Genomic DNA, 13420 nt, shown 5'->3' with positions numbered 1-13420 from the left:
TTGAAGAGTTGAGCATAACTGGCTTTGACTGCTGACCAAGTGGGCCTTTGATTAGGCGCACTTTCTTTGAGAGGGTCCAGGACACGACTGATTTGGGCTTTCTTCTCTTGTTTCCCTAAAGCCTAAGTGAGGTCTCTCTCTCTCTCTTTTACCCACAGAAGGGTCCCCAGAGCTGCACACCCATCAGCTAATCCCCTCCCTGAGGCAAGTTGTCTTCCAAGGAGACCGACTCCCTTTCCAATGTACAGCCACCTATCTGGACAACAGCACACACATCCTCTGGTACCACAACCGTGCACTGGTGCAAGAAGATGAACCTAGCGGCATCATCTTAGAGGACAGCCTCATTCATGATTGCACTTTAATCACAAGGTACTAAGGGCTGAACTGGGTCGGTCAAAGAAGGAAAAGTTCTTTCCTAGTTATTTCCAATCTTTGGTCTAGCATAGCATGGCCATTAGGCAGGCTGATTTCCACCAACGTGGTCATTGGGTGAATTGATGTTGACTAATACCAGTAGGAACTAAGGTTTAGAAAAAAATGTCCTATTGATTCACACGTAAGCAGTAACTTCAGAGTACAGGGATGGACTCAGGGATTTAGCTCATTTTTGTACTTGGGTTTGACTTGATTCCAAGCAGAAGGTCCTCCTAGAAGGAAGACTGGTGGCTGCCTTCTTAGTGGTGGCTTCCTGTTCTGGAATTCTCACCCAAATTGATTTGTCCAGTGACAACATTGCAATCTTTTCAGAGTCTTGAATATATATGCTTATTCCTTCAGGCATTTGCAGATATTTGAATGCATTATTCTTTTATGTTTGAATATATATATATATTTCTTTTTATCCTACTCACCCAGAAGGCAGTAAATAAATCTAAATCTGTCCTTTGCTTCATTCTGGAATTCTCTCTGGTCACTCCCAACCACCCAATAAATACCGTATACCCTCCCCATTTTTAAAGACATCCATAGGGCATTACAAAAGAAATGCCTGTAGATTTGGGTGACCTGTATGACGTTATAATAACGTTACTTGAATACTGCTAATAAATTTGTTCTGTACTGAGCTCTGAAAACTTTTCTATTAGGATGTGCAGCTGTTTGGATCAAGAATATAAAAAAATGTGAGATGGATGCATGCTCACCACAGGTCTCTTTACCTCCTTAAAATAACCATGTTTTCTCCTGCACAACCATGGTAGTCATGCAGTCCCAGGAAAGTAGGCATTTCAATTAGCCATGCAGTATGATCTGTTGGTAGGCACCAAATCAAAATCAAATGCGTATATTCCTGGGATTATGTGGCTCCATGTAAGCCTAGAAAAAGGCCTTCAGGAGGCACTGAGAGATGCAGTGGGCATGTCCATACCTCTTCCAAAGTTCCTGCTTCAGTTCCCAGCAACTATATATTGCTAATTCTGTGTGTAAAGAATATGATGTAAGGAGAGGAAATATGGGTTGGGCTAGTCCATAGTTCAAAAGCTCAATTGATCATCAGCCCATGTTCTCTTCTAAAAGGATTCTCTGTTTGCAGTGAGCTCATCCTGTCGAACATCCATGTCTCAGCTAATGGTGAATGGGAATGTACCATCTCCACTGCCCAGGGCAACGTTAGCAAAAAGGTGGAAATTGTTGTGCTGGAGACCTCAGCCTCGTACTGCCCACCTGAGCGGGTTACAAACAACCGTGGAGACTTCAGGTAGGAGCCAAAGTGTGGCAGAAGCTGTTATCAGGAACAGAACTGATCATCTATGATAGGTTCCCCAGACAGTGGTTGGAGTCGTGTTCCAGAATTCTACTCATTTCGCATGGGCTAATATGGGAAGAAATTGTCTTAACAGGGAATGATTTAGTTTTGCCCTGGTCCCTTTATGTCTTTAGTTGCTGGAGAATCAATTTTTGAAGAAAAGTAGGCTGGACATTTGCAATAAATGATAACTGACATAACAGCTAAACGAGGGAAAGATTCAAAGCTTGAGAAACAAAAGTGTGAGCTGTGGCCAAGAAATAAAAAAATGAAGTTGAATATTTGAGGAACAGCCAGTACATTTGAGTCTGGCAAACCCAAATTTTCCTAATTAGTTGCAGTCATGGAAAAATGATCAATGAGGAGAAGATGGAACGAAAAGCCATACAAATATTACGTGTTTTGGCTCATAGGTTTGTAGCGTGAATTACACACATGGAGAACTTTGCTGAAAACAAGGATGGCCATATACTCCCCCCCACACTTTGTCACGTACAATGAATTGTGTCTGGGACTGTGCAAATATTTGAAAGGGGCAATGGGTTCAAAGAGGCACTTCTTCAAAGAATGGTCATAAAGTGTTTTCAACAGGCAAAGCAGTTTATAGAGGTCGAACAGCATTGCTGCATGAGTTGAAGCACGTCAAGAAAGCAGAGCAACCTCAATTTATACAAGCCTACTTATGCGCCCTTCTTCTAGCAAAAATTGGTTGCATAAACTCAGTGGATCCCCTTCTCTTTTGCCCATCTCTGCCCTCTTGTGCCTTGGCAATAGAATTGCAGGGAAAGACCAGAATCAGAAGGAGCACCCCTTCACTAGCATCTTCCCCAAAGAACCTAAATTGGCTTTCCCCAGGAAGCCAACCCCCAAAAAAGGAGCAACACATTTCTTGGAGAGACCCCAACACTCTTTAATTGAGAAGACGGGAAGGTGAAGCTGCTTCCTTTGAGCTCCTGCTGCCTTTTCAGCCCTGCTGGACAAGGGTTGGGTTGGAGGAGCAGCTGCAGATGAACTGTCTGAATTCTACTGCAAAGCTCCCCTGCCCCTCCCGGGGAAGGCAAAGTCAGCGAGGGATTTGGGATTGCTGGCAATTGAGGCCTGGGAATGATTAAGCATCTGTTGCAAGGGAGGCCATCTGAGAGGCCCGCTCTGGCAGTGCAGACAGGCTCCAGAAACAGGAGGTGTTGGAATTTTTCTGGCACGAGAAAAAAGGCTCATGGAGTCGGCTGTAACCTTGGCGGGGTCTTGATGGAATATAAATTACTGTGCAGTCAATGTGGCTTAAATTAACAGCGGGCCTGTCTTCTAACTCCCTCCCCTTCCTTCCATCTGTAGCCTGCATGAGCAGGATAGAGCCTGGGATTAGACGTAGGAAAAGCAGCCGCAGAAGAAGACCAGCGGAGGGTTGGAAGATCTTCCCCATCTGTGGGCCAGTCGGGTATCCCAATGGGGACCAAAGGCCTGGCCTATTGTGCATAAGAGCTGTTTTGCAAGATTCCTCCTTTTCAGGAAATCCCTGACGGGAACCTGATTGAATGCCAGATGAATAAAGAGATAATTAGAAGTTATCTTCTGGCTTTTATTTTATTGCATTTTATTTTACTACAGAAAGGGAGGTGAAGATTCCATATGCTGGTGGAGCAATGGCATATTCACCTTTCCCTTCCCTTCCCTTCCCTTCCCTTCCCTTTTTGCAATTCCAGAGGTTTTTTTTTCAGAGGTGGGTTTCAGCAGGTTCTGACCAGTTCTGGAGAACCAGTAATAGAAATTTTGAGTAGTTTGGAGAACCAGTAGTAAAAATTCTGACTGGCCCCGCCCCCATCTATTCTCTGCCTCCCAAATCCCAGTTGATCAGGAGGAAATGTGGATTTTGCAGTAACCTTCCCCTGGAGTGGGGTGGGAATGGAGATTTTACAGTATCCTTCCCCTGCCACGCCCACCAAGCCATGCCCACAGAACTGGTAGTAAAAAAAATTGAATTCCACTGGATTTTTTTCCTGGGCAGTAGGAGAGAATCAAGAGTCCAAGAGCTCAGCAAACTTTTTAATTGAACCACTGCATGCCAAAAAGTCCCATTGAGAAAGCCAAATATATTGATCTGCTCTTGTTAGACTTGGTATGCTTCTGCTATGCAACTCATGTCTTTGGGGAAACCTATTTTTTAAAACTAAAATCACAGTTCCCTGTTCTAAGCTTCCAGATGAAAATGTTCTCTCCCCAACTCCAAATCTCCTTGCCCCATTGGAAAAGGGTCTTGGTGCTCATTACAAACATATGATGGGAGAAATATCCCCTCCCCCTTGCTACATCAATCAGCAGCAGAGCTCCAATACTCACACACATACTGTTAGTTTTCAAACAGCTAAGGAATTATGTGCTTGATTTGTGCTAGCTTGTTCTTCAGTTACATCATAAGATACATGAGCTGCTGACCAATGTATTCAAGTGCTCTTTTTTTTGAGGGTGTGCTGGAGGAAATATTATTCTTGGAGGATAGATGGAGAGAACTAGCAATCTGCTTTTCACTTGATTTGCACATTATGCTAAGACAGGATTCTTAACTTGTTCCCCGACCCCTGGAGGGGGCAATGTCATTACAGGGGTCTGCGAAGGCTTGAAGAAATATTATGATTTAAATCTTGACTTAAGTCTTGGGGGCCATAGCCATAAAAGATATTTAAAGGCGGTCTGTGGTGAAGAAAAGATTGAGAATCATTGTACTAAGGTCTTCCTTTCCCTACTTGCTTGAACTGTGAACAGGGACAAGAGAAGAAACTTGCTTTGACAGGTGGTATCCAAGGTGTGGGAGTATCTCTGATCTCCATTTGCTTTTGCTCAATTCATCCAGCTGTTGCTGCTGGCATGGGAAGGAAGTGGCCTCAAAATTCTGCGATCCAGATGTTGAAGCTGCTGAGCCAAGGAGAGCATTCCAGGAGGCAAATAAAATAACTGGCATTTGACATTTTCCTATGTTCTCAGACCTGAGCTGAAGCAATGGAGACTTTCCCCCACATGGTGGAACATTTCCAGTCTTGAACCCTCCCATACCTTATCCCCTACTTTCCAGCCCTCTTATGCCACCCCCACCCCCCAATTCCTTCATTTTCCCTTGGTTGATTCCATAAGTCATTTTTCTGGGATCTATCTAACATCAGCATTTGATTAGATGGATATAAATATGCTTTTCTGGGTCTTCTCGTCTTTGGTGCTAGGTGGCCACGGACTTTGGCTGGCATCACTGCTTATCAATCCTGCCTCCAGTATCCCTTCACTTCTGGGAATGCAGGCTCTGGCCATGAAAAGCAGGCATGGAGACACTGTGACCGCACAGGCCACTGGGAAGAAGAGGACTATTCACACTGCTTGTACACCAATGATATCACCCGTGTACTCTACACCTTTGTGCTGGTGAGTAGGACGATAAGGATTTGTTCCTCTGATTGTCCTTGAGTATTTTGTAGCCGCTGGACAGACTGACTCAGGTGTTGCAGCAAGAAATGATCACAAGCAATGTCCAAGAATTGCTGGTTCATTCCAAGAAAGAGATTGTTTTCTGGAGTGGCTCAAGTAATACAAAACAAAATGATAAAGTGAATGTTTTGAAGCACGTGGAGAACCCTTTTCAGTCCTTGCCATGTATAATGAGAATTTACCCTTAACATACCTGAGATTTAGAGATCCACGTGGTCCATGTCAGCACTGCATTCACCCACTGACTCCTTCCCATGATTTTTTTTACATGTTTAGCAGTACTATTAAGTCACAACCCCTCTACATATTTTCCATATACCTTATTAAAGCCATTCTTTACTAGTCTTTGTTGTACATCCTTCTCTAATATACTGCATTTTATACAATTAGCCCTTGAATTTCATTTTTATATGCAGCATTTCATAAAGTATGTTTTTTTGTAAAATCCAGTTTTCCACATTGTATTATTTTTGGTATGTCTCTTTCTCAATTATCCACCATGCAGTCTTTTATAACTAAGAATGATTACAACAGATGCCATGTCTCCCATTTGTCCATCCATCTATAATAGTGTGGTCCACATAACATCACAGGATGCATAAGCCCCTTTCTTGCAGACCTCCAAGTTATAGTTGACCACAATTGACTGGCCTGGCCTGCTCATCATTGTCACTTCACTCTGACTACATCTTGCACAGGATGGGTGCATTGGCAGATCCCAGTACTTCTCTTAAAAGTGGTGGCTATTTTTTGTCAGAAAACCTAACACTGCAGCTAAACAGGCTTTATCTCCCCATTTTGTAAATTAAGCATTGTCGGATGCATTGGGGATGGGGAAAGGGGGCTTAGACTGCTTTGACATTTATCCCCATTTATCTGCTGACAGATGCCTATCAATGCCTCAAATGCACTAACTTTAGCTCACCAGTTGCGGGTCTACACAGCTGAAGCTGCCAATTTCTCAGATATGATGGATGTCATCTATGTGTCTCAGATGATTGAAAAGTTCACTGGTTATGTAGACCAGATCAAACAGGTAAGCGCATTACATTTGGAGCTGATTTCCATGTGTTCATTTCCCCACATTCATAATGGTGAGGAAAGAAAAGAGGGGTCTACATTCCATTTGTTGCTAAATATCCTCAACATATAGAAAGTCTAAAGTAGAGATGGGCAGTGTGTGGCCACCATCTGATCTTAGAATCTAACTTTCCTAACCAGATGGCCTAACAAGCACATCTTTGATCTGGAGTGAAATGTTCAATGATTTCTTATATCCCAAATTGTTTGCTTTCGCCTAGCTGACCGACGTCATTGTGGAGATGGCAAGTAACATGATGCTGGTAGATGACCATGTTCTGTGGATGGCCCAGATTGAAGACAAAGCTTGTACCAGCATAGTGCACTCCTTGGAGAAGATTGCGACTTATGCTGTCAGCAACAACTCTCAGCATATGGCTGTGGTAGGGATCCAAGCTCTCCTAGTGGGAGGGATGGCAGAGTAAAAAAAGGCTACATTTGAAGATTAGGTGTGGTGTACTGCCAAAAATGCAAATTACAGATATATTATTTTTGAGGGGGGTGGGCATGGAACTAGGAAACAAGAATTAAAAAAAAAACACTGATGAAATAGGAGAATTTTTACACTGTGGGAAGATTTTGAATTGGCTGAGACTGAGATATACAAGGGCCCAATGATATTCTTGGACAGCTGTTGAGACTCAAGCATCTTGACATGTCTTCCTTGCTGATGATTGTCTCCTCTCCTCCTCAGTTCCTTGTCCAGTTCCTCGATGTTCCTATTGCTTTAAACTTTCCATAGTACCTCAGAGGAGCACAACTACAATGTAAATGCTATTAGGAGATTTTAAAGAGGGAGAGGATTTTATGTGGCTGCTTCTATCAGAAAAGCCCATATTCAGGGCAGCAAATATGGGGAAAACATCCCACAAAATTGCCATGGGAAAGGCCATCTGTCCAGGAACTTGGATAGCAGTAAGTTTTAAAGAGCTAGAGACTTCAGATTAGGACAAAAAACTAATGGCTGTTGACCACATATATGATGGCCTGGATCTAGAAAAGTTGCTTGGTTTCACAAAGCTCCTGGCTTTGTTTATGCAGAACTCCAGGAACATCGCCTTTGAAGCCTACCTTATCATGCCAGAAAGTTATCTGGGCATGAGCTGCATGGCTTTTCAGAAGCGTGAGAACCTTGGTAACCGTTCTCCACGACAGGAACGGTATTCTGAATCCTTGGCAGACCAGCAGTTGAAGTTCCGTTGTGCTACAGGCCGGCCAAACATCTCCTTGGCCAGTTTCCACATCAAGGTGAGATGGGATGGGGAAGAAAGGTTTCTGGTGGATGAGCGTAATAGCATAAGGAAAAAGTACTCCTTATCTCTGGCATAGCAATTGGTGATGTGGGGTTTAAATTGAGGAAATACCAGGAGAACCTACGGTAATTTCATTTCCATATTGCTTTTCCATGTAGGCAAGCATCCCTATATTGCTAGGTTTCTCATATCAGAACATAAGGCATAAGAACCAGAGCAGCCTGGAAAACATTATCGACATATCTGAAATACTCATTGACATATCTCAATCATGATGGAGGAGGAGGAGGTTGTCCTTTATTGGCTGAATGTGATTGGACACACAAGGAGACAAATTCCTTGTGTGTCAAATTGCACTTGGCCAATAAAGAATATTCTTCTATTAACCAGTGATTGAGATATATTGATGGATTGAGATGTCATTAATGTTGCAAGGACAGCTATCAAAAGTTGTATTTCCTAAACAAGCAAGAAGAATGGCACTATCCTGCTTTTGAATCATTCCTTGTCCATGAAAGAAGAGGGAGTCAATCTATTCACAAAAGCACCAGAAGGCAAGACAAGAAGCAATTGTTGGAAAGTAACCAAGGAGAGAAGCAACCTAGAACTAAGAAGAAATTTTCTGACAGCGAGAACAATAAACTGGTGGAATGGCTTGCCTCCAGAAGTTGTGGGTGCTTCATCACTAGAAGATTTTAAGAAGAGATTAGATAGCTCTTTGTCCAGAATGGTATAAGGTCTCCTGCTTGTGCAGGGGGTTGGACTAGAAGACCTCCAAGGTCCCTTTCGACTCTGTTATTCTGTTATTCATTTTCCCTGGGTGTGTTAGTACTTTGACAGTTTGTGTATTCAGCCCTTTTGGGATAGCTGGGAGGACGGTTAACTATGGGAAGGGTTTGGCTTGGCCAGCCCCATCTTTAGCTTTCTTTGTTCCTCTTCTCATTAGAACAGCATTGCTCTGGCCTCCATTCAGTTGCCTCTGGGCCTCTTCTCCCCATCAGTTCCCCACCAGCCCGTGCCCATCAGGTGTAAGCTTCAGTTCCTGGTGTTCCGCAATGGAAAACTCTTCTGCAGCACTGGAAATTCTTCACACCTCGCTGATGATGGCAAGCGACGCAGCGTAGCCACTCCGGTGATCTATGCAGGCACACGTAAGAGACCCCGGTTGCTGTGGCAGAGAAGGACATTAACCCACTGCAGGAAGAAACTGAGTGGCTGGCAGGTTCATTGGGAAACTTGGGACCATAGCATGGAGATGTTTATAAGAAGAGCTGCTGTGGGATGGATGGCCTGGGAACAAAGCAGCTGGCAGAGTTAGTGGGGCCAGTCTGGGAATTTTTGCCTACTAGAAGGTGAATGTCTATGGAGATTCTCAATCATCCATGTCATGGTTGTCCCAAAGGTGCTTTTCCAAAAGGCAATAATTATAAGCACTCTGTGCTTAATGCTCAGAGCATTGTTAGAGACCCTACACACCCACTTCACGGTCTGTTTTTGTTGCTTCCCTCTGGGAGGAAGTTTCGAAGTATTTCTAGCAAGTCTGCTAAATTCTGTAACAGCTTTGTTTCTTATCCCATCCACCTTGTAAATTTGCAGGATTTTTTTTATTTTTATTTTTGGTCATGTATATGTGTCATATATGTGTGTGTGTGGGGGGTATATGCATAATGGTTATCTTTTGAGATTGAGGTTCGCCTGATTCGCCATCCCTTTCTGGATCGGGACTCCTTACGCATGGTCACTCATGCCCTCGTCACCTCCCGCCTGGACTATTGCAATGCTCTCTACATGGGGCTCCCCTTGAGGAGCACCTGGAGGCTCCAACTGGCGCAGAGTGCGGCCGCGCGGGTGGTAATGGGAGCGACATGGCATTCCCATGTAACACCTCTCCTGCGCGAGCTGCACTGGCTCCCGGTGGTCTTCCGGGTGCGCTTCAAGATTTTGGTTACCACCTTTAGAGCGCTCCATGGCTTAGGACCTGGTTATCTACGGGACCGCCTACTACCACCAATAGCCTCCCACCGGCCGGTACGCTGTCATAGAGAGGGGCTCCTCCGGATGCCGTCAGCCAAACAATGTCGACTGGCAGCCCCCAGGGGGAGAGCCTTCTCTGTGGGGGCACCTACGGTCTGTAATGAGCTCCCCCCTGAGATACGGAGGATCCCGGATCTGTGCACCTTCCACCGTGCTGTGAAGACCTTTTTATTCCACCAGGCGGGCTTGGCCTAATCTTTCCCCTCTTTTTAATATGTAAATTTTAATCTGCTTTTAAATTATTGGGGTGTTTTAATTTGTCTGGGCCAAAATGGTTTAATTCAATTTTATCTGGTTCTTAAATTTTTTGTATCTATGTATTTTATTGTTTAGCTGTTCACCGCCCTGAGTCCTTCGGGAGTAGGGCGGTATACAAATCAAATAAACTAAACTAAACTAAACTAAACTAAACTGAATGCAAAAAAAAAAAAAATCATTTTGATGTATGCTGATTAGGATACATTTAAAGTGACAATAAATTTTCTATTCCCTTCCCTTCCATTCTAGTCTATTCTCTTGGTTTTTTCCTTGACAACATTTCATTCTTCAGAACTGAAAAAGCTTCTTGGATGAGAAACAAAATGTTTTCAAGGAAAGAAACAAGAAAATCCAGTTGCCTTTTGGGAAAGCAGCTTTGGGACCACCAAAAGGGGGTAGCTGTCTAGACACACTTCCTAATGAAGAACACATAAGCATCATCATTTTTTACTTTTCTAAAATACCCGAAGGCTTATGTGTGACATCCTTGGAAATAAAGTGGATGCTAAAGGCTGGTGCTTTATATTGTTGTTGTTTTTAATCAGAAAACTCAATCTTTATTTGCTTTCCCTTGCTGAGCAGGAGCTCTGTGGAATTTATTTAAGCAACTCTTAAGAGTGTGAGGAAAGCATCCCGATCCTGAAAAAAAGGCAGATGATCTCCTGCCCCCGTTAGGCAAACCCTATCTGAGCGAACAAGCACCTCCTGAAGTTAATTTGAGTTCTGAGCACTTCCATGAACTACTTTGATGAACCCCTGGTTCTGCCTCCCTCAGATGGCTGTGGCGTAAGCAATCTCACCGAGCCAGTCATCATATCGTTGCGGCATTTGGACCAGGGCACAGATCGCACAGCCGCTTTCTGGGACTTCGACATTCTGGGTGGTTATGGCGGCTGGAGAGCAGAAGGTTGCCAGCTGATCCTTCAGGAACCCAACTTCACCACTGTGAGCTGCCGACATCTTAGCAACACTGCTGTGCTGATGGTAGGCGGGAGACGGTGTATGGTACTTTGATCTATTACATTTCTGTTTAGCCCCTGGTTATGTCACGTAAATTTCTGCCAAATTCTCTTTCAACAAAGCAAGAAGCACCACTTTCCCTTTTACATGCATTTCTTTAAAATCTTGCGTGCATTTTTCCGCACACTGTACATGCCTAATGGTATGGAGCTTCCTTTGCTCCCAACCTAAGATAGATAACCTTCAGATGTTCTAGTCCAGAGCTCCCAGTTTCTTTTGCTACTTGTCGAAGTGGATAGAGCTAAAAGGAAATGTAGTCCAAATTATTTGGAATATGCTAAGTTGTCTATTCCTGTTTAACCTTCCTACTCCACAGATACTTATAAAGACTTAGTATATATTACTGTTAATATGTACAGTAGTTATAGTAACAGTATTTACTAGAGTTATATTTTGCTTGTCCTTCTGTATCTAAGGGCAGCGCAGTGACTCAATATTTAAGATGCTGGTCTTGTTGGCTAGAATGCCAGGTTCAAGACCTGAGCTCCACATGACAGGGTGAGCTCCTGTCCTTGCCTAGGGGTCCTGCCAACCTAGCAGTTCGAAAGCACACAAATGCAAGTAGATAAATAGGTACCACTTCTGTGGGAAGGTAAAAGTGCTCGTGACATCATGCCAGTCATATGACCGGGAAAATGTCTTCGGACAGCGCTGGCTCAATGGCCTTGAAACAGAGATGAGCACCACCCCTCATAGTCAGTATAAGTTTTTTCAGTATCTCAAATTGGTTAAGACACAATTCTCTCAGTTTCCCCCTAATAACAACCATATGAGGTACACTCAAGTGAGACAGAATGAATGGCTACAGTGCATTGGCCACATGACCCCTTTCAACTGCACATGGAATGACTTTTATAGAAGCTGCCTTAATATCTGTCGTCCTCCCATATTATGCCCTAATGAAACGTATTCTCATACAGGAACTGAGCAACTTCCTGCATGACTCACCAAGTCCCGCTGAGGTGCTTCATCCTGTAATTTACAGTTGCACGGCTCTCCTCCTCTTGTGCCTGTTTACCACCATCATTATCTACATCATCAATCACAGGTGAATCACTTTTAGAGTTGAAGTTTCTACCTTCCTGAAATTCTCCTCCCCACTGCTGAGCAGGTACTTACAGTACCATGCTACCAGAAGAAGCCACATCCCAGGTTTTTCTCGGTAACAACATTAGCCCAATTCTGTATGCTTTGAATAACAGCAGCACCAGGAGAAAGCAAACTTAGAGCTTTCTCATCACCTGCTTATCTTTTAAACGGAGATACCTTTACTTGAATATAGGGTCCTTGCCTGCAAAGCTTTATTGTTTGATCTCTTAACTTTCTTATCCCGGTTTTCTTTTTCAGCACCATTCATATTGCACAGAAGTGCTGGCATATGCTGCTAAACCTTTGTTTTCACATCGCCATGACATCTGCTGTGTTTGCAGGTGGCATCACTCTCACCAACTACATAGCCATCTGCCAAGCTGTGAGTATGAGGGCAGGATCTGATTAATTCGGGCTTGTAGGTTGTGTCAGTTGACACATCACTGAGAGGTTTTCTTCATGCACAAGAAACACTGAGAAGTTGCTAAAATGGCTTCAAGATCACACCTTTGCAATGTGGAACTAGTTCAGCCCTTTCTTCCTTTTTCCAAATCTGTCAACTTCCACATGGGATACACAGAAACGCCCATCACATCAAAATTGCATCACATCACACATACCCCCTGGAATTCCAAGAATTGATAGGTAAACTTCTGCATCCCATTTATCAGTAAATACACTACTCAAAAAAATAAAGGGACACAAGCAGAAGACATCCGAGATCTGAATGAATGAAATAGCCTTATTAAATACTTTGTTCGTTACATACAGTAGTTTTGTGTTCCCTTTAGTTGTTTGAGCAGTGTATAAACTACTGTATGTAAAGAACAAAGTATTTAATAAGGCTATTTCATTCATTCAGATCTCGGATGTCTTCTGCTTGCGTTCCCTTTATTTTTTTGAGCAGTATATATTATTGTAAGGTGTTACAATAAGGTGTTACGTCTATAGAGATTCTCAATTATCCAGGTCATAATTGCCCTAAAGGTGCTTTTTCCAAAAGGCAACTGGACTTTCTTGGTTTTTCTTTGAAAATGTTTTGCTTCTCATCCAAGATGCTTTTTGAAAACATTTTCAAAGGGGGAAAAAAGACAAAGTCCAGTTGCCTTTTGGGAAAAGCCCCTTTGAGACATTACTGTAAGGCCATTTTGATTGTCTTTCTATCTACGGTACCTGTAGATGCAGGGGACATGTTGCCACCTATTTGCCTGGTAAGGAACAAATGAACAGATGTTCCACCCTGAAAACCACCATCTCCATTACCAAACTGTTTCATTCTTAACAGGATCACCTTCTTGAGTGATCAGCCCAAATTTACAAAAGATACATTGCTGGGTAGCTGAGGACACCAATTCAAGGGCAAATCCATGTGCATGCACACATACAGGTCCTTAGCTACTTTGCCATTGAGGCAAAATTGAGAAACTGATGACTCTCTTAAGTTTTTTGAGATTCCAATAGCACTCAA

The 13420-nt window shown here is 43.3% G+C and overlaps 1 protein-coding gene across 2 annotated transcripts in view; it reads left to right on the top strand.

Annotated features, from left to right (window-relative positions):
- ADGRA2 (adhesion G protein-coupled receptor A2) overlaps positions 1–13420 on the top strand; it is a 104117-nt gene that overhangs the window by 81696 nt on the left and 9001 nt on the right. For both annotated transcript variants that reach the window (XM_087875657.1, XM_034436880.3), the window contains 10 exons: positions 159–372; positions 1535–1699; positions 4960–5155; positions 6105–6254; positions 6520–6681; positions 7340–7546; positions 8498–8702; positions 10619–10827; positions 11784–11911; positions 12211–12334. In XM_087875657.1, the coding sequence (XP_087731783.1) occupies positions 159–372; positions 1535–1699; positions 4960–5155; positions 6105–6254; positions 6520–6681; positions 7340–7546; positions 8498–8702; positions 10619–10827; positions 11784–11911; positions 12211–12334 (1760 nt within the window). The remainder of the gene's footprint in view (positions 1–158; positions 373–1534; positions 1700–4959; positions 5156–6104; positions 6255–6519; positions 6682–7339; positions 7547–8497; positions 8703–10618; positions 10828–11783; positions 11912–12210; positions 12335–13420) is intronic.

The sequence above is a fragment of the Pantherophis guttatus genome, chromosome 9 (assembly GCF_059756535.1).
Source record: "Pantherophis guttatus breed Tessera chromosome 9, ASM5975653v1, whole genome shotgun sequence".
NCBI classification, from domain to species: domain Eukaryota; kingdom Metazoa; phylum Chordata; class Lepidosauria; order Squamata; family Colubridae; genus Pantherophis; species Pantherophis guttatus.
This window is presented reverse-complemented; position numbering and strand designations above follow the sequence as displayed.